General features: G+C 40.4%; 1 protein-coding gene across 1 annotated transcript; it reads right to left on the bottom strand.

Annotated features, from left to right (window-relative positions):
- LOC108939055 (dual specificity protein phosphatase 22-B-like) lies at positions 1–19128 on the bottom strand. The gene is made up of 7 exons (XM_018760164.1): positions 18958–19128; positions 16859–16892; positions 13486–13568; positions 5244–5293; positions 2752–2826; positions 1206–1377; positions 1–263 (listed from the first exon to the last, which is right to left on the bottom strand). Exons 1-7 carry the CDS (start codon positions 18976–18978, stop codon positions 132–134), a joined length of 567 nt encoding a protein of 188 aa, XP_018615680.1. The 5' UTR covers positions 18979–19128; the 3' UTR covers positions 1–131.
- Positions 19129–25477: the final 6349 nt, after the last annotated feature.

Here is a 25477-nt window from a genome sequence, read left to right as displayed (position 1 = left end):
CTTTATGAAACTTCCTTGCTTTAAAAAACGCACGTGACTGGCTCCCAGCTCTGCTTCGCTCCAGTGGAACTGGTATCAGGAAGTAAGTGGGTCCTCAGGATAGTCCTACTCTCATCACCATGATAATAATATCAGCTGTTCCAGATAACAGGAGTGGTCTCCTCAGTGCTGATGGAGTTGGTGTCCTTGGAGAGCAGAAGGCAGATAGCCTCTTCATCATTGAATGGATTATGCTTGTAGCGTTCTTTGAGCCAGGCTCTATACTGGAAAAGCCAGAGAGGAATTTAAGCTCACAACATTCTGTAATGGTGTAACAGCAGCACATCAGTGGCCTCTTGGAGACCTGTCCTTGAATGTCACATTTCAGCAAAGCAATAAATACCACTGTCAGCTAATTTCGTTTAGTCCTTCGTTGACATTTCACTCAATGTACACCTTTGTATACCCTGAGGAGTGAATTTGAAAAATTTGATAATGCAAATTGAAATGACTCCTGCATTACAAATTCCACCAGTTCTTGGTTTCCCTACTACTTACCATATGTCTGATTTCACTTTGTGGTTTATGAAATTAATCAGTGTTTCATGGTGCAATCAAAATCAAATATTAGCCTTGTGCTTCTTTAGTAATAATGTCATTTATTAACCTGGCAGCATTAACCTTTTAAGTATTCTTCTGAATCATGTGAAAAATTAAATCCATTTATTTAAAATAGAGAAACTATGTGAAATCTGTCTATACATGTGAAACGATATAAAAAAAATAGCTTGAAAAAAGCGTCATCAGATTCAAAGTCAATATAATGACTTTCATTTCCCATTGGGAGGTTTTAATGGCTACGTTCATGCAAAAGACAAAACCGCAAAAAACAATGTGCTGATTTTCTTTCTTGTGGGTGCCCTTCTTATCCTTCTCCTTTCTGAAAAAAAATCAGAATAGAAACGCAGCAAGTGGTCTCTGGCTTAATCCAATAAATGCGCCGCAATTCATACGGTGCCTTAATACGTTTTTCCCCAGTCATGTACAAATGGATAAAAGTAAGGAGAACATATCTCAAGTGTGTCAACAAAGAGACTGAGAGGAAGTTCACAGTAAAGCCCCCCCGCAGCGATTCCTGTGTAACATGAAGCCTGCTTCGTCTCACACGTTGTAAATCTGCCAGGATGCGAAACAGCACACATGGCCTAGAGTGGCGTGTGTCTTACGCTGGTGGCCTGCGTGCGCTCAAAGTCTGCCAGCTGGCGCTGAAAGCCCAGGTTGGGGTTAGCCGAGGAGCGAGCAGCCCGCACTGCCGCCAAGGCATCCTGCCAGCCCAGTTCCGTCACGGTCATGATGTAGGCCACAACCAAGGTCACGCTACGGGATACGCCTGCTAAGCTGCAAGAGTAGGAGAGACCATTTATAACTGTAGCAGAAGACCCCAGTACAATGCAATCAGAGTATTACTCTCATAAAATTAAAGCCACATTTAAATTCTCTTTAAAACCGCAAAAACAAGGCTTCAGGAACAAAGATTAATTTTCTGGAATTCATTCAGTCTAAGCTACGTTTCATATTAATAAGTATAACATTTCATAGACAGTCTCCATGCTCTTTGAGCTGTCTAACTGTAATCCTGCAGAGAAACATGCATCACACATACTGGATTCATTTGCATGGCGGCAACATAATAGACTCACATCTCTGGAAGTGTAAGGTTATTAACTTCCCTTTTGAACTTTGGCTTCAAGTTCTGTGTTTTGCTACCCCACTGGAGATTAAAAAAAATCCTACCATACACTGACTTCAGTGTTTTTGCCTCTTTTCAGCACTTTGCAATGCATCCACTGTAGTGTCTGTACCCCTACCTTAAAAATATTATTCTTTTTAAGCTAATGATTTTGGCCAAGATGACTTACAATGTTAGCTAGACAGAATAAGCAACTTACAACTATTTACCCATTTATACAGCAGGTATTCGTACTGCATCAGAATTCCAACAGGGAACCGGCAGACTGACAGGCAACCGCCTTAACCATTTTGTTACTTTCTGCCCCAGCAAATCCCCAATATTACCCACTGCTTTAACATTTTACTGAGTCTCTTAAGCTTAAATCTTATTTGGCAATTCTTTGCCAATTTACATTTATTCATTTAGCAGATGCTTTTCTCCAAAGCAACTTCCAATGAACATGATGTAGTAATATCAGCCCACACACCTTGTTCACCAGGGTGACTTACACTGCTAGATACACTACTTACACTGGGTCACTCATCCATACATCAGTGGAACACACTCTCTCTGTCACTCACACACTGTGTGTCTTTGGACTGTAGGAGGAAACCCATGCAGACACAGGGAGAACATGTAAACTCCACACAGACCGAACAGGGATCAAACCCATGTCCTCTCACACCACCCAAGCGCTGTGAGACCGCAGTGCAACTCGCTGTGCCACACAGTTACATCAGTAAACATATTCTGATGTTTTACATTGTGGGGTATAATAAGAACTCCACACACTACAATCTGCAGTCTCGGGCCACCAGTCCCGTGTCATACCTGTAATGTACTTTCTGAACTCTAGAGGGTGTGTGTAGGTCAACTTCTAGGTTGCACAAATCCTGTTTTCCTGGATGGATTTTAGCGGATGAAAGTTTTCCAAGTACCACTCACAATGTAGGTACTGTGATGGAACACCACAGCAATCATAAAAAATATCTTCCTGAAAACGGGCCAGCGAGAAACTAACCACCCACAACGGTGCTCACCAGTGGACGAGACAGCCCTCTCCTTTCAGCCGGGACTCATGGATGAAAGCGATGCTGGCCTTAAAGTGCTGAGTCCTGCATGGAGGAAAGATGACAAAAATATTTGCTTTTATTCATGTTGCAGACTTTTCTCCAATGTGACACACATCTCAAAGAACAGTACAAAAAGTGCGAAACAACATTTTTTAGTCATCCAAAAGTCTCATATTTATCCATGTGAATGAGCACTATGTGGTTAAGTGGAAATAAAATTGTTGGAAGTAGATTTTCCTATGGCCCTTCATTTCTTAAGACCACCCTTTGTGGTACTTTTGCAACACCAATACCTTTTAGGATCCTCTCTAATTTAGCTTTTTGGTCGCTGCTCCACCCTTGCAGATGGAGGTAATGACGTTGGGAAGGGAAAGCCATTAGCTTGGTCATTCTGGTCAGAAATGTCTGGCTCAGGTGTCACATGCAAAGAAAGTCACAGGCCCAAGGTTATGCCATGTGTCGCAGTACCAGGCTCATAGGGGATTAAAAATAGCAAGCAGGGGCCAAAGAAGGGCAAAAAGGAGGGAAGAATGAGTTGAGGTGAACTTGCAGGCCAGGCTTCCTTCCTGAGCAAGGGGCCTTGCCTGTCAGTGTGGCCCTCTTTCATATATTTGACACGAGCAAAATGTCGAGCAGTAACCAAAGGAGCATCTTCAGAAAGGAAATAGGCCTGAGGCCTACAGGATGAAGGGAAAGCAGGCAGATGCAGATCGAATCTTCACTGCCTTTCGCCAGCCTCCTTTGAAACTTCACTTATATGTTTTTTGTCTGTTACTGGTGACCACTGTGGTAACAATTGAGAAGCGCTGGCTTTTCACAAGACCAATACACACAAATGGCTAACAGGAAAGAAGTCTCATAACTCATCTCATTTTCATTTCCAAAAGACTTGCTGAAAGAGTCTGTCGGCCACCACAACCTCTCTCAACATTTTCATTTCTCGGGCAGCAAATGAAATGTGCATCCAGTCACAAAACAGCAATATGGTAGACTTGTTTCAAACAAAGGTTTCAGCCCTTCATACTAAATACTGTCATTCCTGGCTGAGATTAGTCCCTACAGTTATCCACACCATTAATCAAAAAGGTAATAGTATGCGGAAAGTTTCAATGAATGAATGAATGAATATTAATCCCAGAGGAAAACTATACAGGACTACAGCACCATAGAAAATGCAACATACAACAATGTGACGCCAGGAAAAAAGAGAGTAGCAGCAAAGACAGAAACTGGAGAAAGAATGGAAAGACTGAAATGCCACATAAAGGAAATAAGTACGTAAGCATATTTGAAAAAGTAAAGAGAAAAGGAGGGTGCGGTGAAAAACACACACATTGTCTGAAACCGCTTGTCCCAAGCGGGGTCGCGGTGAACCGGAGCCTAACTCGGCAACATGGGGCGCAAGGCTGGAGGGGGAGGGGGGGCATCCAGGACAGGATGCCAGCCCGTCGCAACACACCCCAAGCGGGACTCGAACCCGAGACCCACTGGAGAGCAGGACCCATTCGAGCCCATTGCGCCACTGCGCCCCCCCACTTGTGCAAGGTACTTACCCTAAATTGCTCCAGTAAAAAAAATTGTCAAGCTAGGAAAACAGTTGTTAAAACAGGCGGCATGGTAGCACAGCGAGTAGTGCTGCTGTCTCACAACGCCTGGGTGGTGTGAGAGAACATGGGTTTGATCCCCACTCAGTCTGTGTGGAGTTTGCATGTTCTCCCTGTGCCTGTGTGGGTTTCCTCCCACAGTCCAAAGACATAAGACATGGTGTTCAGGTTCACCCATAGTGTATGAGTGACAGAGAGAATGTGTTCTGCTGATGTATGGATGAGTGACGTAGTGTACCTAGCAGTGTAAGTCACCTTGATGAATAAGGTGTGTGGGCTGATAACACTACATAGAGTTCATTGGAAGTTGCTTTGGAGAAAAGCAGCAGCTAAATGAATAAATGTAAATATGGTGTAAGCCAAGGGTAGACAATCCCACTTTTTCAGGGTTGTATTGCATGGAAGGTGCTGAGTCAGACCTGACCCATAGCAACCACTCGCGTGGTTCGCAAGGCAAGCCAAGGGAGGAAAAGAGGTGGGTTGCCAGGTCCTTCCTTTGCATGGTGGGGGAGGCAAACACAGGGAGAAAGAGAGATCCGCTGTACACCCCAAGCAGGACTCAAACCCCAGACCTGCAACACAGCAAGGCACCGGCCAAACCCGCTGCGCCGCTGCATGCCCCAGGGTTGTATTACCCCAAGATACGCTGCAGACATTAATATGATAAATCGACAGATTCATTCTGAAGTGCTCAAGAAGGCTCCTTACTGTTCAGGTAATGAAACAATTAAACCACTGACATTAAAACGAGAACCAGCAAACAAATACTACAACATTCACAAACTGCATTTGGCACCACATAAACCCTCTTCCATACCCACCATCTACTCGGCTCCACAAAATTGTGAGACTTACAAGTTCTGGGTGGGCAAGTCTGCAGCAGAAATACAGAGGTAAGTCATCTCCTGTTGAAAAAAAGGCAGAACACACGGTTACACAATCGGGGCAAGAAACATTGTCCTGCAGTGCAAACAAACATACATCTACCCTCACTTGCATACATATCTGTTCCCTCACAGACAGTTTGGACCGCCTCATCTTGTCAGAAAGCATTGCACATCCCAAATTCCCAAGAAGGAATACTCACTGCACTGTGTCATGAATCTCAGGCAGCAGGTGATGAAGCAGTTTAGGTTCTAGGTCTGTGTGCCTCAATAAACCAGTAGGTAGGAAGTTCACACAGACACAATTACCTTAGCTAATATACAGGATAAAACTGAATTTGCTAAGCAATATAAAACAACATCAGTGAGAAACTGTCCCCAGTTGTGCACCTGTGCTTTTATATTTGGGAAAGATTAGTTAATCATACAGGGCCATTATTTCCCTGAGTGTATGCGTACTGGATTTTACACATCAGATGTACTAATTGACACGTGCAAGTCATTTGCGCAGCATCCATACCTTGTAAGGCAGTGAGCTGTGAGTGACCCCTGGCAATTATTTATGCATGACTGAACTGCCCGAGAGGGGATTTCATGACTGATCAACCGAGAAGTCCCTCTTCCTTTGCCCGGGGTCCGCCATGCGTGACAGGGGCCCCACCACACCTCATCCAGCCCTCAACGAACGCATCGTGAACAAACGAACAGGGGAAAAAGTTTTTTTTTTTTTTTTAAAAAAAAAAAAAAGAACACTAAAAACCACCTATCGGAACATCAGGAGAGTCACAAGACGCTATCCACATATAGCATCTGGCCATGGGGACTTTTGATTCTTACAGATTCTGTCAACGTGGAGCCCTCTTGACATAGCAGAAACACACAAATTTGAAGAGTCATGAACATGTGAAGTTAACTGCTGGAAAAACCACTCTACCATAAAGCACAAAACTTCAGTATCAGTCCCCTAATGAAAAAACTATGCTTTAACAATTAACATGACTAATGATAATTAATTTTTGAAACTTAAATGCACTGTACAGTTGAGAAAAATGTTTCCATTTCAGTTTTTTCATTAGCCTATACAGTGGAATATAACTCAAATTTTTTGAAAGGTATGGACATAAACTATTTGTACAAGTATACACAACCTGACTCACATCAGCTATTTCAAACAAACTAAATACGAATACTGATCTGGTGTGCAAAACAGTGATTTCTAAATATAACACAATGCAGAAGTAGTTGATAACTGCAAGCCAGATTCCAGTTTTAAGAACTTGACAAGGTGAATGTTATTCCAGCCAAAATCCAAACTCAGCATCCCATTGTTCATGGCCAAGTGTGCAGGTGACTCAGCTGGTTGTTCTTGCTAACGGTATGGCTGGGGAAGGCTGTGGGCTGGGAGTCGCAACTCCCTTCCACTCCGACTCCTTTAATAGATTTAATGGAGTTTATAAGCAGAAAGTTGAAGCGCTGTTTAAAGATGTTCAGTCAAGGATGTAACTGAACAAAAAAGGTTCAGTAAGCATCAGTGCTTGCGGAATAATTAATTCAGTCAACAAACTGATTATAATCAGCTGTGGGAAAAAAAAAGTTAGAGATCCAACTTCTTCTGCAAGGTCTGTGCAGCCCTGAGATCTCTTCATGCCCTATTCATTGAGTTATAATATCCTTGGCAGGTGACAATAAACTGAAAGTTAATCATGTTACTTACAATTATACTGTATATGAGAGAGCTGCCAAAACTGTGACCTAAAAAACTGCTTTTTCACTGGTTAACTTGGTATGCAATTTACACACATTAACTTCTTTTGAAAAACAGATCAATAAATTTGCAGATGTAAATCCATTTATAAACTATATATAATCTTTTGGAAATCTAAGAACTGGTTTTTGACTAAACAAGGGTTTCAAAGTACACAGAACCTTACTGGGACTTCCAAGCAACACCACGTACATTTTGAAATATATTTTGAAAAACACGTCTGTAGTTAGTATTAGAAGATTGCAGTTCTTTAAAAGGGCCCCACTTTCAAATCTGTTCTTTTTGACAAACTAATGAAAAGGCTCGGAGAAAAGACATCCATTTTGTGTCAATCTACGGAAAAACTGCGTAGCTATGTGACTATATGCAGCGATAGAAGAACACAAATTCCCAGAGGGAGTATGTTTGAACCACGTAAAATGTGTCCCTGGGGACCAACGACATCCTCCTTCACAAAAGTATTTGTGGGCTGCAATCAGCAGTGCGAGGACTTATTACTTATCTTTCCAGTAACCAAATACTCTTCTGCTTTATAAACTGGTGAGAAAATTAGTTTTTTAAACAATATTTATTAATGGCACCAATACATATTAAAACAATGATGAAAACAGACTGCTTAAAGGGAACACAAATCAATATTTTTTTGGGGGAGAAAGAAAATTATATTTGTATGACATCTATCTTTATCAGCCTATCCCTAAATGTAGTAGTGTATTATCAAAACATAGATCAAGTCATTAGAAAGACCATACAAAACATGAAATGTATTACCACATGATTCATTTGTGGTTGTACAGCTATTGTTCATTCTATTAGTAAGAATAAAAGAACTAAAAAAGGCGAAATTAACAATAGTATTTTGGATTGCAGAAATGGAAAAATACTTCCATTACATTCAACGTCTAGCACCACATTATCTGAAAAAAAACTTTTTTTGTATTGCATATTATACTTTTATATATGATAAGAGCTCTTTTGAGTCACACAGAACACTCTGTTACAACAATGTACAGTACAACTTCCAAAATAGTAGCGGCACCTCTCAAAATTCTATTAAAAGTACAACTTTTTGTACCCTTCCTAAACAATATGAGAACATACTGACAAGATGGTCTGTTCCGTCTTTCTGAGAAGCAACTCTTCCACTATTCCAGTGACGCAGTTTCGAACACCAGACGCAGAGATGAGTGGGACATGGGAGCTTCACCCTCCAGCTGTGCATCTGGAAGATATTCGTGAACTCCAACGCACATTGAGGTGCACAGATATAACGTTTCGCTTTATGACTGACAGTACTGAAGTCCCTTCCCTTCCTCCATACAAATTATGTATGACAGAAGCAGTATGAAAGCAGCCACCAAAGATTTAAACTTGCACATTCTCATGTAATTAACCACGCTCCAAGTAAAAAAAAAAAAGTGCTGGAAATGTAGTCACTGGTTCACCTGAAACATGTCTTGCAGTGTAGGAGGAAACCAGAGCACACAGGGAAAATATGCAAACTCCATTCAGACTGAACCAGATCTGAACCCAGAGCCCAGGTGCTGTGAAGAAACAGTACTGTCCAGTGCGCCACCATACTGCACTCCATTAAAAAGCATTTAAATGAATTTACTGCCAATTGTTTATGAAGTAGGGAAAACGATCAAGTACTTCACCAAAACTTCTTACTAAAGTAAAATCAAAAATAAATTCTACTTTGTCTCTTTAAATATTGCTTCCTTAAGCTTTACCTTTTTTACTCAAATATTCCTGTTTTCTCTGAAACATACAAAACAGAATGTAAGTCTTGGAATAAGTATTACATTCAGTTTTCTGCTCCAGTCTAGTCACCCCTCCCTTTTAATGACAAACATAGATATGGTAGAGTACTACACTTCTAACTATTTAAACTACTCTCAAATTTCATTTCAAAACTTCTGCAGCTAATATTTATTTTGATGTGGCTTAGGAAATGAGATATCATCACATATCATCTGAAACCACTTGTCCCAAGCAGGGTGGCAGAGAGCTGGAGCCTAACCTGGCAACACACAGTGTAAGGCTGGAGGGGACACACCCAGGATGGGACACCAGTCTGCCATAAGGCACCCCAAGTGGGACTCGAACCCCAGACCCACCGGAGAGCAGGACGTGGTCAAACCCACTATGCCAGCGCACCCCCGGAAATGAAACATCTATAGTAGTATTCATTATAAACGATCACAGGCCAGATTTTGTTTTGCTAAATGATGTGACATATACTGTAAAACTTTAATAGTAGTCCATTAGAAGTTCTTGTAAGTGGTAGTACATAAGTCATTATGCCTATTATTGCATACTGATGCTTGCCTCCACAGAAAAGTTAAATAAACACACGACTCAGATTAATTCTGTATAGAGTTCTGGCTGTTGTTATAGCTCTACGAGGAGCCCTCTGTAGGAACATAAGCAAAATATATGACATACAAGTGAGTCTTAGCTTTTCTTATTTTATTACAAAGATCTATAATACATGTAGAAGTTTTCATTAATTAATCCATTTATTCATCCATTTATATAACAGCAATTGAAGCAACGGATTGCATAGTTGCAATGAAAGCAGCACTGACATAAACTATTAGTGCACTGCTGAGTTCTTAGCTAAACGGAGTACTGGACTGTTGCATTTGAACCAAAGAGTGATGTAAAACCAGTAAATAAGTAAATAAATAAATAATGAAGCTGCCAAATGCAGAGTGGTTAAGATCATCCTCAGGGCCTTTGGGGTATTGTAGCCGCTAGAACCGGCTCTGACTTCCAAGAAACTGGCCTTAAGGGAGGGGGCTGGGGGTTGTCAGGTATGCAAATAGCAAAACCCCAGACACCTGGCTGCATCTGTCATGCTTCCCATAAAAGAGCAGAGTCATAGCCACCGCCACCGGACAGTGAAAGCACCCCCCCTCCCCCCACTCCCCACCCTGCCACCAAGGCAGCAGTGCAAAAATGGTAAATGTGGGCGATCCGTTCTCAGTTCTCGGTTGGGCGATAGGACACTCCTTTACATGTCCCTGTCACGACAGAAGCTGAGTCATGCAACAAGGAGGGACTCTTTTGTAACTGCAGTGTCACATTGGAGCTGTGACTGACAGTGACTGACTGCTCAATACACTTCAGCGCTTGAACTACACAGAGAAGATAAGAGGTTTTTCATTTTAACACACACATACATAAATTTTTCTCTTGGACTGAAGGAGCCAAAAGCTTCACTGTAACAACAAGACATGTCTCTGCCAAAAAAATTCAGAAACTGCAGTAGAAATAAAAAATTGCCAAATTCAGAAAACATCTCTAAGAGACCACCAAAAACAGTTAAAATGCATTAATCCAGTTCTCACTTTAGCTAAAAATCGTACGGTTTACATCAGTAATGATTTCATCGCAGCTATTCAGTCATTTGCTTCATACCATTATATAAATCCATCTAGTTACAAGGAGAACATACTGGGTCTGATTAAAGACACTGGTCTAAAGAAACTAAAATGATCAGGCTTACATACAGGTATTATAGTTAGTTTATGAATGACAAATACAGTCAAGATCACTCATAGAACACTACTGAATTGATTCTGCATTAGTGTAACTAAATATACAAATGGTAATATTTCCTATACTCTAATGGTCATGACATCAAAATTATTTCAGCATGATGGGAGGTAAAAAGTAATTTAATGTGGCATAGAGTTATATGGAAAATGCTTTAACAGCAAACATTTTTCAATTTTTAATAGTAATGCTAATGAAAGTTAATATGTAATGTTACAATTTCTGAATGTATTACTTCAATATACACATTGACATCCTGTTTTAACTGGTACCTAACAATACAGCCAACCGGATTTAAAAATTTAAAAAAATTCAGTATAGCTGAATTTTAATGAATTTATGGTATCAAGCATGTAAAATGAACTGAATGAGTTGCCATGTTGAAATTTTGCAACAGCAATCAGCAAAGGTAACAGTACTGCAGTTTTAACACTCCTGTAATTTTAACAATAATTTAACCTGATATGTGTAAAGTGAAGTGTAGCACTGCCTTAAAATACTTATATTTTAAAGACAAGTATCTATGACTGGATTAAATTAAACCCACCAGGCAACAATGAGCAACACCACTTGAGGAAAAGAAAAAAAAAAAAACATATAAACAAAACTGTACCATCATCAGCAACAAACAGATAGTGAAAACATATACCAAAGACATAGATATTATGTGATGTTGTGTTTGAAATACCTTTTTGAAATAGGTCTTGGTTTTCAGAATGGTTTTCAGTTTTGCTCTTATGAAAAAGATGAAAGTCGTGAAAGGGTCTACTTTACTCTCATGCCACTTGAGTCACCTCTCCAAACAACAATAAGAGATCATGAACTTCTCGCACAAGCAACTGATAACAAGAGAGCTCCACCTGGCTCTTTCCTCAGATAGACCAGTTCAAACGGAGGTCGGCCTGGTTGGAAAGCGTCCAGAGATTAAAAGCGATTGATGGACATCAACATTTTACCCCTTGAGTTTTAAAACTGCGTCATCTGCAACCAATCTGCCAGCATTTCACACGGACAGATTAAAGTGATGGACTTGCTGACTTCTTTCCAACTGCTGTCCTTGTGCTCCTGCCTGGTTTGGGGCCCAGAGACATCTGCAGTGGGGTTAATCCCATGCAGAGTTGAAACACAAGGCTCCCATATGCTCAGCAGATTTTATTTAGCAGTTAAAGAACTGAATATGTGGATGGGACAGCTATTTTTCTTGTAATCTACAGTAATGTTCTTAAAAGGAAGAGAGTCAGTAAATGTCCAAATGTTTATTAAATGTCCAATGTTAGCAGTATCCATGTGTGCCTAAAAAAATGTCTGCACCATGTCAGGACCAATCTGACTGTCTCTCCTGGGAAAGAAGGAGCTTTAGGGTGTAGGTAACCGACAAACATAATCCACCGGGGAACTGAAATCCAGATTCAGGCTGCAGTGAAATTAAGCGGTGACATGCACAGGAATCCTGGACACCAAACACAGATGAACACATCTGTCTCAGTTCTTTGAGCATGGAAGACTCACAAAAGCCACAAGCTGTAATAACACCATCATTGGGCCCATCTGGAGATCAGCAGAAACACTGCAAATGCACACGCACATGCCTTTCAAGAAGGACATTTTGTTTATTTTACAAGTTCATGATAACAGCACCAAATCTGGATTGCTGGCTGAACTTTTCATTCTCAGGAACTTGAATTTCTATCAATTTGTCATGGCAGAAATGACACACCACTCATGAACACTTGTAGCGTGCAGGACTTCAAGGGGTGCAATTTTTATTATTTTTTTGTACATGTTTTTCAAATAGGTCCTGCAACTGAAACAACTGAAATCAGGTGCACTGAAATCGAAGCACTAACCACACTGTCTACTTTTGGCTCTCTCGATATGAGACCTCTCTCGCACATCTGAACTCTAAAACAAGCACAGTCTGAGAAATAAGGGAAACTTTTTTATACTCGCTTTCAGGACATAAAATATGAAGATACACATTAATTTCAAATAACACTTCCCACTCCCACCCACCAGAAATGTTGCCATGAAAATTCATAAAGCTGGCAAAAATTCATGCGCGCTGGTCAGTGAGGAAAATCAGCATAATCAGAACCCAGATATATCACAAATATCAATATCGTACAGTTGCTTTAACCTCTGTTGCATAACTCCAAATGGAAACCCAAGCCTTTACAGTCAAAGGTATGTTATATGGCAGTTTCAGGACCACTCTGAGAACATAAGTAAAAGTTACACTTTCAAAGGCATTTCAATTTACAGCCTTTCACCTTGTACAACAATTTCATGAAGACCCTTGCCCTCAAAGATGGACAAATCTAAAATTACATATACATATTTATCATTCCTTGCATCTTCATAGTTATTCTGCACTGTGAATACTATCACCTTTATTCAGTTACTGGACAGAAGTAGACATGAAAAAACCAAATGTATCATTTCATACTCTGCATCTATGGAGCTTCCATGAGGAAAGCAGGTAAAGATGTACCAATATGACTGCCAAGATTAGTAACATAAATAGCATGACCTAAACCCACCATTTTCAGGCACTGTGGCCATGTTATCCCTTTCTGAAGAAGTTCATGAAGAAAATCTGTTGGCTGCACAAACGTAAATGACAAATAAAAGCCTGACTGGCTACAGATTTGGAAGTTTTAAAAAATAAACAAGATGTGTTTAATTTCCAGCAACATCATACAGAAGTCATATATATTACAGCTTTGTATGCAGTAGCCATGCAGCAGCCATGCAGCATCCTTCTGGGCAGAGGCCTAATCTGGCTGTGGAGGGCCTTTATTATACAGAACCCAACCTGCATTTAGACAATTGCCTAGTATCACCATGTCAACTCATGGCTGCTGTGCAGGTGAATCTGTCATACCTGCAGAAAAGGTGCAGCATTGTCATGGATGGACAGGATATGGGTGATGTTGTGCCTTGCTAGCTGTTCTCGGTTCCTTGCATCTGAGAGAGGAAAAAACAAGGCATCTTTAGCACAAGACACCCATCATAATGCGGCCCTGCATCCGTGTGATAAACACCATTTTAACACAACACCAGGGCCACCCCACCAGCCCAGGAAAACATATGGCCAGAGAAAAACAGGTTTTCTCATTTTGAACTGAAAGAAAAACCGGAAAACCAGTGTTTCTAAAACAGGCCAACACCTTGGCTGAAAAGCATGAAACAGCAAATGTTCTAATCAAATTTGTTCTTTAAAAGGAAGCCAAATGTTCGGCACTTTGCGCAGATGTATTCCTGTAATTGCAACAACCTGCACTGCAACTGTCTGAGGTGGGAGTACACTTAAATGTGTAATTGTTAGGTTATTCACCACAGTTAAACTTTGTGAACATTTGGAATTGAATTTATGGATCTATACAGTTCTCCCCATGGAACGTGAAAAGCTGAAATTTTCACTCCTAAATTGTATGTTGAAGACTACAAAAATGTGGCAATCCATCTTCCTATTATAGTACAAAACAATTTATTCCATTAATTTTATAAATGATTGCCAGTTGTATATTGTGGAGCACTGGCATAAAAATAAATGGGTAAAAATTGTAAAAAAGTTCATCCAGCATGTTCTGATAGATGCTTTACAGTTTAAGACACACACATAACAAAACTTCATTTAAAATGGAATATATTTGAACATATTACTAAAAGCAATACACTTACAAGTATTTCATGTCTTCAGTAAAATTCCAAATTCTTTTAAGTAGGTGACTTAAAGTAGTACAATTTTTAAAGAATGCTGAGTGAACATGCTTTTTTGCTGAGAAAATTACATAACATTAATATATTTGGCTGATGCTTTTCTCCAGCTGAAAAGTAATGTAACAGTGAATGTAAAAAATGGGATGTTCAGCAGAAATCAGATGATAACTCAATATTACATTTCTTTCACATCTTAAATAGGGCTTTCTGCTGGACAAAGTGGAAAATAGGGGGATGTCGCCCACATCATTGTGACGAATCTAGGTGCACCGTGATGATGGGCCCCTTGTAGCTGAAGGAGGCTCCACTATTACACTGTGATCTCTAGTGTAGGTGACTAAAAAAAAATGAAGCCACTTTGCTTTATCATCATCGCACTATGGTTTGATGAGCAGCAACATGGTACTGCAAAATTCATACAATTAATAGTGTACACTTCATGTAGAGACAATCTTGTTCTCTGTACATGTTCATTAATTTCATTCTATTAAATCCTAAGTACTCAATGGTCTTTAACGTTAAAGGTGTAGGAATGAAAGAAAACAACAAAAAAAAAAAAATCACAATATTAACCATAATATCATTACAGTAGGTGTACTGCAGATGAAGGAAAACAAATTACAGATATACTTTACATTCAAAATTAATCATCACCAGAAATGCAAAAGGAAAAAAAAACACCTTTTACAGACTGGACATATATATTTTAATGACAATCTAACTGAATGGATGTACTTAACATTTCCTTGGATTTTGTGTTCTCACCAGTCTGAGAGGATGAAAATGATTTACCATGAGATATTTTACTCTGAAAAAACCCACCGTGACAAGATGCATGACCAAACTAGCATTGCTGTTTGAACTCAAAACCTATACCAGTTTCAGGTTACTTTTTTTCTGTTCCTCAAAACAATCAGTATTAGTATATGAAACAACACAGACCCTCTGAATCTATGAGACGGCAAATAAACATATGTTCATTTATTTAATTTGCTTTCTTAAAGTTACTAAAACAAAAACATATGATGGAACACCTAAACATAGATATATAGCTGAACATCTAGTAAAGAAGTATTTCCTTTCAACATACATGAGGGCCTTTCCTGTGTTGGAACTTTTATGACTGAATTCACCACAGACAACTGATGACAAAGTATCTAGTCTTTCATTTATATAACCCTAAGTGGGGCAACATTGGAGGGTGGGCTAAAGCTGAGAAAGTTCTGCAGATCTATAGAAAAAATATGATAATGGGTGCATGTTTGACAAAGAGCAATGTTTTCTTGTCAAGCTTATAAGGATTTAAAATTAGAGCGAACAGAGATCTACTGACAGACATGGCAACTACAGTGAATATTCTTGGTTGACACAAGTGTGAATACTTCTGAAAAGGCTGATGCAACCTACATTGGTTGTTAAATAACCCAGCTAGAGCAGAAGCTGTTTGAAAACTTAACTGAAAGACTCTCCTTTGTCTTTGCTCCACCCCCCAACCACCTCATCCCCATGGGCCCATGGGAGCCTGAGGGCACTTCTGTTAGGGACCAACCTCTACTCTTGCACACGCGTAGAGAGTGCCCCTCAGTGGTTTCAAGCCCAGTTCCACAAGCCCATCAAAGCAGGGGCAGTACTGTTCTTCTGCCCCACCCCCTTAGCAGAATATCACCCTTAGGGAGGAATTAAACAGTCCTGCTCAGGCTGAACCTGTCAACCAATCAAAAGATTATTTGAGAGCATTTCCTGGCTCTTGATGAACACTGGCAATTGACTGGCAGATGCAATCACATCTTCAGGAGTTAATAATGCTAATACAGACCCTGGGTGTTGCCTGGGTCTGTTTCCTGTTCTGCTGAGGATAGCAATGTCACATTCACCCTGATCGTACAATTTCTGAAAAGAGACTGACACGGCATTAAGAACTTCAAGAAGGTTTTGCAGCTGAACTTGAAACACTAAGTAAACGTCATAGCTTTTATTTTAATAGTGCGGGTGTTAAACCGATAAATCAATTATGGTGTTCATGTTACACTGACAGAGTGATTTTTATTTATTTTTTGCCAATATCTCTACCAATAATTTACATTTACATTTATTCACTTAGCAGACACTTCTCTCCAAAGTGACTTGCAATGGATACTATGTAGTGTTACTAGCCCTCACACCTTATTCACCAAGGTGACTTACACTGCTAGATACACTACTTACACTGGGTCACTCATTCATACATCAGAATAGTTTCAGTGAAGTGGCTTTCCCAGACCATGAAGGTGTTGACGTTGAAGGAGGGGGTTACTGATCTAATGCCTGTGTTTTTCTCTCTTCAGGCTTGGGGGTCCTGGGACTGTCCCCTCATGAGATCCACATCAGCTGGCAGCCCTATTGAAACTGGGGATAGCCCTGCATTTCCCGTTTGAAGCAGTATGTCATAGGGGAACTGAAACAAGCACATTAATTCTTATCATCCTTCATTAAACATTAACAATAACCTAGTCCTAGCGGTGGGTGGAAATGAAGACAGGAGGAAGCACACCTACCTCTAAAATTCCCAAGGTAAAGATCTGGAAGAACCTAAGAACAAGCAGAATAAAAGGGTTTTTTAAAATATCTGTACACTGCATATCATGCCACAGGATTTCCATTCCAAAGAAAAAGCCCGCAATGAAATTGTAACACGGATTAATACCATCCAATTCAATGCCATTTTGTAGGCTTTGTTGTCAGTGAATGCTATGCACGCTATAATAATTTGTATATTACATTGGAATTAAAAGTTTGTGTATGAAATTGATTTAAAAAAAAATGCATAACTGATAGCATAACATTTCCTGAAAACATAAAAGCACTACATCCAGAAAATACATTAGGTTTCACTGGACTTAACAGATTTGGCAGCAGTAGTGACAGCAACAATGAACCATGTGGGAAAGAGCTATTTTTAAACACTGTGGACAGATACCACTGAAGTCCTTGTGCTAAATGTGCACAATGACAACTTGGATGGTGACACTGTGATTCGAGGAAGCATCGGTCTCACTATTTCCAATATAATAAACAGACGTGGGGATGCCGATCAACTACCCGGTGTGTCATTTTCTAATGTGGACGTCTATTGTTCTAAGGTGGCCAGGATGCTCCGTTGTGTCCCTTGAAGACCTTTGTGTTAAAGAGGAGCCTTAGACACCACTTCCTGACCACCGCTGCATTGTTTGGCATCACTCTCTGTGAACTATACAGCAGGACTGGACACAACGAAACCCAGTGTGTGTAAGCCAACAGTCTTGATCACCACCATTCTGTGGCTCAGAACAACCGAAAGTAGCCTCATCTGAGGTATTCATTTCCTGATCTGTAGTATTTAACAGAACTTAGCCTGGAAGTTTTCCACTGTCATATACAGTGCGGTGGTGCAGTGGGGTTGAACGGGTCCTGCTCTCCGGTGGGTCTGGGGTTCGAGTCCCGCTTGGGGTGCCTTGCGATGGACTGGCGTCCCGTCCTGGGTGTGTCCCCTCCAGCCTTGTGCCCAGTGTTGCTGGGTTAGACTCCGGCTCGCCGCGACCCCATGGGACAAGTGGTTCAGACAGTGTGTGTGTGTGTGTGTACAGTATCTGTCATGAATTAAAGGCCCAAAAGCAGTCTGTTAGGAAGGTCAATATACAAAAATAAAGTGAACTTGATTTCAAGGGCAAAGAGTGTTTTTAACCTGTAAAACTAGTCTTGACACTCTTTGCACCTAAGTGTTCAGTTTTGTCGATCTTGTTTACATACATAAGTGAAACGCTAATCCAGAATACGTTGATGAGCAGTTTACCAACAGAAGACAGACAGAACAGAAAAGACACTTCTTTAATATATTGTATTAAATGAATCATGCAGGTGTTCAGGTTTGACATTATGAATAATAACTGACTCGGTGGTTTTGTGTGTGTTATTTTCGTAGACTACGTTTGGGTGTTGCATGAAACTATGTATGTAGCACAAGTCGCCTCAACGCCAAAAACATCCTGTCTAAGCAGAAAAACTGGTCTGGGCAGAACCACACATGCCATGTAATCCTCCTTGCCGCGAATCAAATTTTGTCACACCGCTGGGAATCGTTTACATTGTTAATCATGTACTCAGTTTTTACACATTAAAACGATTCCACATCAGTCAGTGTACTTCAGTCCGACTCGAGGGAGGCGCTGAAGCGATGCACTCGCTAACTTCGCCAGCTCGCGCACCACCCGCGACCGCCAATTACACTCGTGGGCGTGCCAACAAAAACACATCTAACGCTTTGATTATACAGTAACTGTCATAATAACTGTAGCGCAATCATCCAATGCCATGATTATCACAGAGTAGTCTGCGACACACACGGGCAACAAACACGATAATAATTCAAATTATTATATACTTGATTAAGTTGTTAACACAGGTTGTTCCCCCAAATTTACTCTCATTCATATTCTTGAATAATTTCCAGTTCAACATGACTCTTCTTAACTCCATCTAACTTCGATATTCATAATCTTAGCACGATCCGCCAGCGATCCACAACTCGCATACACATACATACTAAACAGATCAGATCTCTCAAATCAAGCAAGCCTAAGTAAGTTAGTGCTTATCATTTATGACAAGCAAGAAGTACCTTATTTATTCCGTTACCCATTTTCTCCAAACGACGTTCGCGGAAACCGCGCACACCTTCGCAAAGCTGAGGTTCACCCTTCTTGTGGTTCTAAAATTCGTTAAAAGTTATTATATAAGATATAATTAAGTTCCCTGGTGGCGTTTGTCAGCACAACCCTGACCGGCTGGAAAGGCGGCGGCGTGTAATGCATCTTGGGACATGTAGTTTCAACGGTGTGTTTACTTCACGATGCCATGTGCTCTGTGCTTAACAAAAACCTGACACTACATGCAAATACTTCACCAGATGGTGTAACGTGGGCGATATTTTATGACTACCAACTAACTAAATAAATATATATTTACTTTGCTGGAAAGTATAAATGTGTCAGAAAATATACAAATGTTCCTGTTGTGTGAGCAAAGATTACAAGTTATACTCTATACATACTACAGTATAATAACTTTTTTTTAGCTGATAAGCATACATGGGTCCCAAGTGATCAGGAACAAATAACAATAACACTTTTTTAAAATGAGAAATAATGTTCATGCTTTATTTCCAGTAAATGTTAACACCTTTCTCAAAGATTAAAATGTGTCTCAATTGTAATAGCCATTTGCAACACTAGTAATGAGGTCTTTGCTATATTTTAAAATCAATTTAATGGTATCTTGATAAGAAAAGTATCAATTTTAAGAAACATGAAAATTTCTGGGCAATTATAAACTTTTGAAAGCTAGTGTCTGTTGTTCAGCTTAGTCAGCATCAGCTTACTTGCTGCTGATTCATCTCTGGTAACTTACATTTATCTTTGTGACTTAAGTTGAGCTTTTAGTCATGCTTCAATGAAGTGACCTTCACACACTTTAGGTTCTATATGTTCTCTGCCTGGCATCAAAAGATATTTCTCTGACACCCTTTTCTATTGAAAGAGCCGTACGAGAGCCCACTTGCAAAGAAACAGACATTCCAAAACCAAGCGCTGATTAAGTTTTACCAGTAAAAGCTTCTCTGGGTGCTTTTCTGCACCTGCTGTGCTTAAATGCATATCCTGTTTTCAGATTTATCTGTCTTATGCCATTTAATGAAAAAAACTGAAAACTCTAAATTGCAGAGGATGTTATCTAGACTTTTATGGTTCAAACCAAGGGTGTATTGATAACACAGGCAGTTAAAAGTTCAGTGTAAATGCATATTCTAACATGCAGCCTCTTTTTCATGTGCCCTTTTTCTAGGTCTGAATGTAGTAAGTTCCTCAAGGGTAACTTTTGTGTTGGAATATCATCACTGTGAGTACTCCACAACTGGGTACATGTCAGCGTCCGGAGTGCAGACTCAAATGCTTCCGCTGAAACAATGACTGGATAATCCCTCCTTTTTCATCTCCTCCATCCTGCTTTTCTTTCTTAATGGGGCTTGGGAACTGACAGTCTGCTGCAAAGAAGGCTGACTTCATCCTGGCCTAGGCCTCCTAGCTCTCCCTTGACTTCCTGGCCCTCACCATAACATGTGCCATTGTTCCTTTTCCCACAGCCCTTGGCTGTCTAGAAGTACATTTACATTATATCATTTAGCAGATGTTTTCCTCCAAAGCAACTTCCAATGAACTCTATGCAGTGTTATCAGCCCACACACCTTATTCACCAAGATGACTTACACTGCTAGATACACTACTTACACTGGGTCACTCATCCATACATCAGTGGAACACACTCCCTCTGTCACTAACACACTATGGGGAACCTGAACAGCATGTCTTTTGACTGTGGGAGGAAACCAGAGAAAAAGAAAAAATACAACAGACGAGTGCAGAAACAAGACAAGACAGTGCAGTACACAGGACAGAATCTGGGAACAACACACACAATATATAATACACACAGACAATGTACACAATGCCATAAAAAGATTTATGTAAAAATATAAGTATAATATAAATACCAAAAAGGCTGTACAGAACATGTAATTTAACTGTAAACTGGAACAATTAAATAGACACTGGACACTACAGACACTAGACAGCTAGCTAGTTACAGGAGCAGTAATAAGTTAACTGTTTTATGTGTTTTATTTGCTTAAAGTGACATATGCCTTGTACAAAGTGACGTGTGCTTTGTTCCGGGCTAGCGCAGGCTTCTTTTATATGTGCTGGGAACAAAAACTGTCAGGAGATGGGTGTGCGGATTGTCTGGGGGTCCATTTTTCCTCCCAGTGGACTGGATAACTTTCAGTTACAGCTTCTGGACATTCAAACAACAAACCTTTTGTCACTTTTCAAGTCCCTTGACTTCGCTGTGTCCTCGACACCTCACAATGCTGGCAACCTCAACGTTGTCTCTTCCTCGACTTGTTGCATTCCAGACCCCTCCGTCACTCCACTTCTGATCATTTATTAATCTCCCCCTGCTGTTTCACCACCATTCCTTCCCCATCTCCCTCTTCGGCACCTTCTGTCTCATTCCACCATAACTTAAAATCCTTTCCACACTTGTCCCTTTAATCTGCGATTGTATCTTCTCTCCCATTTACTGCAGCTTTCTGAGATTTGTGCACAGATGATGCCACCAATATTCTCCTTTCAGCCCTTCTCTCTGAACTGTCTTTGTCCTCTAACTCGTCCAGACCAGCATGTCCCTCCTCCAGCTCACGGTTATCATATTTCACACTTTATGCTAAAAGAAGCAAACTCTGCTGCAGGACAGATATGGCAAGAAGTCAAAGTCTTGCAGTTGTCAAAACGTAAAAGGAAATCCTTCTGTCTTTCATTCTGTTGTTTGTTCACCAAGCAATGGGTGGCACTGGTGGCACAGCAAGTAGAGGTGCTGTCTAACAGCATCTTGGTGGTGCGAAAGGATGTGGGTTTGATCCCTGCTCAGTCTGTGTGGAGTTTGTATCTTATCCCTATGTGTGAGTGTGCTGGTTTTATCCCACACTCCAAAGACATGCTATTCATGTTCACCCCTAGTGTGTGAGTGACAGAGAAAATGTGTTCCAATGATGTATGGATGAGTGACCCATTGTAAGTAATGTATCTAGCAGTGTAAATCACCTTGGTGAATAAGGTGTGTGAGCTGGTAGCACTCCACAGTATCCATTGGAAGTTGCTTTGGAGAAAAACATCTGCTAAATAAATAAATGTAAGTAATGCCTTTTTCAATACACTACAGTCTTCAGCCAACAATCCCTACAAAATTTTTACCTTTCTTCTTCTCTTACAGAGAACTGTGGTACAAAATGTTCCTGCATACCTTCCTCTTCTCTCTAGATTATCTTCTTGTGGCTTGCCTATACCACGGTAAAACTCTGAACATGGTCTACAAGACAAAGGATCTGCACTTTGAAACCTACAAGACTTGACCAGTCCCTAAACCCATTCAAAGCACTATGTTTCTTTTCCTCTACCCAGTTGGTGGTCCACTCAAAAGATTAAGAAAAAATCCAAAATCAAATTCTGTAAATCCTTAGTGTTTGTTCTGTTATGGCATAATGACCTCCCCTCCTCCCTCAGGACTGTTGAATCTCTTTCATGAAGGGTCTCAGATTACATCTCTTTTGGAGCCTCTGTTCTCCTTATCTCCTTACAGCTCCATAAATTTACATCTCATCTTCTGTGAAGATTGTCTTTGCTGTCTCTTATCAGACTCAACTCTGTAGGAGGCAACTTGTGTAATGTGTCCGCAAAAACAGTGGTATCACACTAAGCGTGCTTTGACAGTTGTGTGTCTGTATTTACGACTCATCTGTTGCGAAACGTATTTTTGTTTACCCTGAAGTGTACATTACTTTGGAGAAAAGTATCTGTGTTAAGAATAAATGTATGCATTACCGTAACAAAGTAATTACTAAAGCCTTTTTTGCTGATGTGTATTATCATGATACCCCAACTGAATCAGATTCATGTTGACCTAGAGGCCTTGACATAGATTAAGTAAGTGAGCCTAAAAAGCCTAGTTTTTTAGTAATACTGTTATCAAGGTGATTTGACACAAAAGGACAACATGAGCTGAAACCATGAGCTGACAGGTGGCAGGATCAGAATCAATGTCATGGTGTCACTCTGGAATGAAGCCGTCAGACCCAACCGCGGAGCATCGGGGTTCAAAGGGGAATCCAAAAACCGTGGTCACAAGACAAAACAAGGGTCGTCAATGCACAAACGTTATCAAAGGGACGAACCGAAATCCGTAAACCGTGAGTCAAGCAGAAGATTGTGAAAACCGTAGGATCTTAACAAGAGAAGGGAAAGGAGACGGGAGAACAGGGCTAAGGACGGGTGGAACGGGAAAGGTAAGAACTTGGGAAGCACACTTGCTATGATAAAGGCTGAACAAAGTTCCGTATTCGAGTATGCTCCGGACCGCCTTTTTATGCGGTCATTCCCTGATCCACCGCCGGTGATCCTCGTTGCGCTGAGGGGGGCGTGACAATCAACATCACAAATTGCCATTAGGAAGACAATTTTTAGGGCCTACAGAGGAAGGGAAAAATTTTAAAGCCAAAGAACAAGGAAAAATAAGGAAAAAATAAAGGGATTGAAAGAAAAGATTGTAAGACAGAAATTTAATGCACGTAATACTTCACAATTACATTTCAAAATTGTGAAGTATTGGTATTTCTAGGTATTTCATGCAAGAGTTTCTTTTGTTGAATGGGCACTCAGCCACACCGATCGCATGGTTTCGCATTACAATAATTTAAAGTACATCATGTCAGTCAACATTCAACTCGCATTTGCCTCGTTTTGCATATTTTGTGGTGAAATCGCCCAGGGTCAACAAACACCAAAATCTGGCCCCGGCATCACCAAAACACAATAGAAAACATTCTGAGCTGTCTTAATGAAATATTTTGAGTGCTTACATACAACATCATACAAACAAGTGGAAAGGGAGTTTTGAGAAATATTTCTACAAACAAACAAAGCAACAAATTACCAACAGGTTAGTAATAATTCTACATATGCAATAAGCATTGGAACTTTTTTGAGAATATGGAAATGGTGAATTCCTTATTGCATGTACGTCAAGACATTGCTTGGCTTGTTTGAAAAGCCATACAGGAATGTTTTAGTTTACCCTGTTTACGGAGTGATATCACATTTCCAGTTGCTTTTTGTTTTCTATGCTTCCATTTTGTGGCGTTCTATTTATAGCATCACTTTGAGTTTGGTTTTGTAGTTTCAGTTTGCGGTTTTGTGTTTAGTGACACGGAAGAAAAAAACAGTGGAGGTGTTTACAGAAACCAGACAGCTATTGTGCTGTGTTTTGAAAGTGGTTAAAGTTGACTGACTACCGCATGTTGCTGAATGTTTGAAGAATGTTCCAGTATGGTGGTTTCCAAGTGTTGTCACAGAGAAAGTGAAATTTGTTATTTTTACATTTTTTATACTAATGTCATCTGGCTTGCATTGGCTGAGTCATACTGCCTGGAAATGAAAGTGTTTTTTTTTTTTCTTTTGTCTTTTGCTGTCCTTAAACCAGGTGAACCTCATGGATGAAATCTGAGTCTGTCCACTGCCCCACAAGTGACTGGTAGTGGAAACAGGCGTCATTCCATGATTTGCAATGTGATCCAAGAAAACGTATAAATACTTTGGTAATATTTAACAGTGTTGACTGTGCACATCATTATCACACCATATATAAAAGTGTTATCGTTATGAGGTTCTAGTGTCGCACTGTATTTTCATAAGCTTGCCACCCTAATGAGCTGGCGCAGAGTTATAAGAAGGCCACATTTCTCTCTGGTGTGTCACTATTCTGCGGTAAACTATGGGCAGCAGGGTAAAAAGCAGGGGAATTTGAACGTGTCTCTTTCAGAGGACGTCTGGAAGGAAGCCGTGGGGGTGAAAGACAGGAAGTGGGTGGAGCAAGGTGGGGACGGCTGTGTGTCCATACTGCATGTGCTCTTGGAGGAAATGATCGTTGTATGTAAAGAAACGGGACTTAAAGCACTTGTGGTGACGGAAATGGAAGAATGGAGGAAATTCAGGTCTGCGAAAAGCGCGTGGGTGTGCACCTTTGCAACAGGTGGGGATGCCCCATGAGCTGTTGAAGAACACCAAGAAATACTTACAGAAAAATATGTGTTTTGTGTCACAGGCTGTTGTTGTGGAATCAAAGACCTGTCAAGAACTGACATCATAAAATTAACATTAAATTACCAAGCAATGACAACAAATGCTTGTCCTGAGCAGGATTTTAATGAGCTAGAACCTATCCAGCAGCATAGGGCGCAAGGATGAGGGGACACACCCCGGACGGGATGCCACTCCATCGCAAGTCACCCCAAGCAGGGTTCGAACCCCAGACCCGCTCCATAACAGGCACTGGCCAAACCCACCACACCACCGCATCCCCTGATATCAAATCAATGTAATTCAATTTCAGTCACTGACTTTTAATCTGAACCGGTAGTTCTCCTGCTTTTGCGAAGGAGCAGATGATGCCTTTGTAGGAATTCCTGGGTAAAACTTTTCATAAACATTGTTCATATTAGGCAAATATGAGCATATTTTTCAGACACTCTACTGTAC

The sequence above is a fragment of the Scleropages formosus genome, chromosome 19 (assembly GCF_900964775.1).
Source record: "Scleropages formosus chromosome 19, fSclFor1.1, whole genome shotgun sequence".
NCBI lineage: Eukaryota > Metazoa > Chordata > Actinopteri > Osteoglossiformes > Osteoglossidae > Scleropages > Scleropages formosus.
The sequence above is the reverse complement of the archived record's forward strand: the minus strand, read 5'-3'. Positions and strand labels throughout refer to the sequence as shown.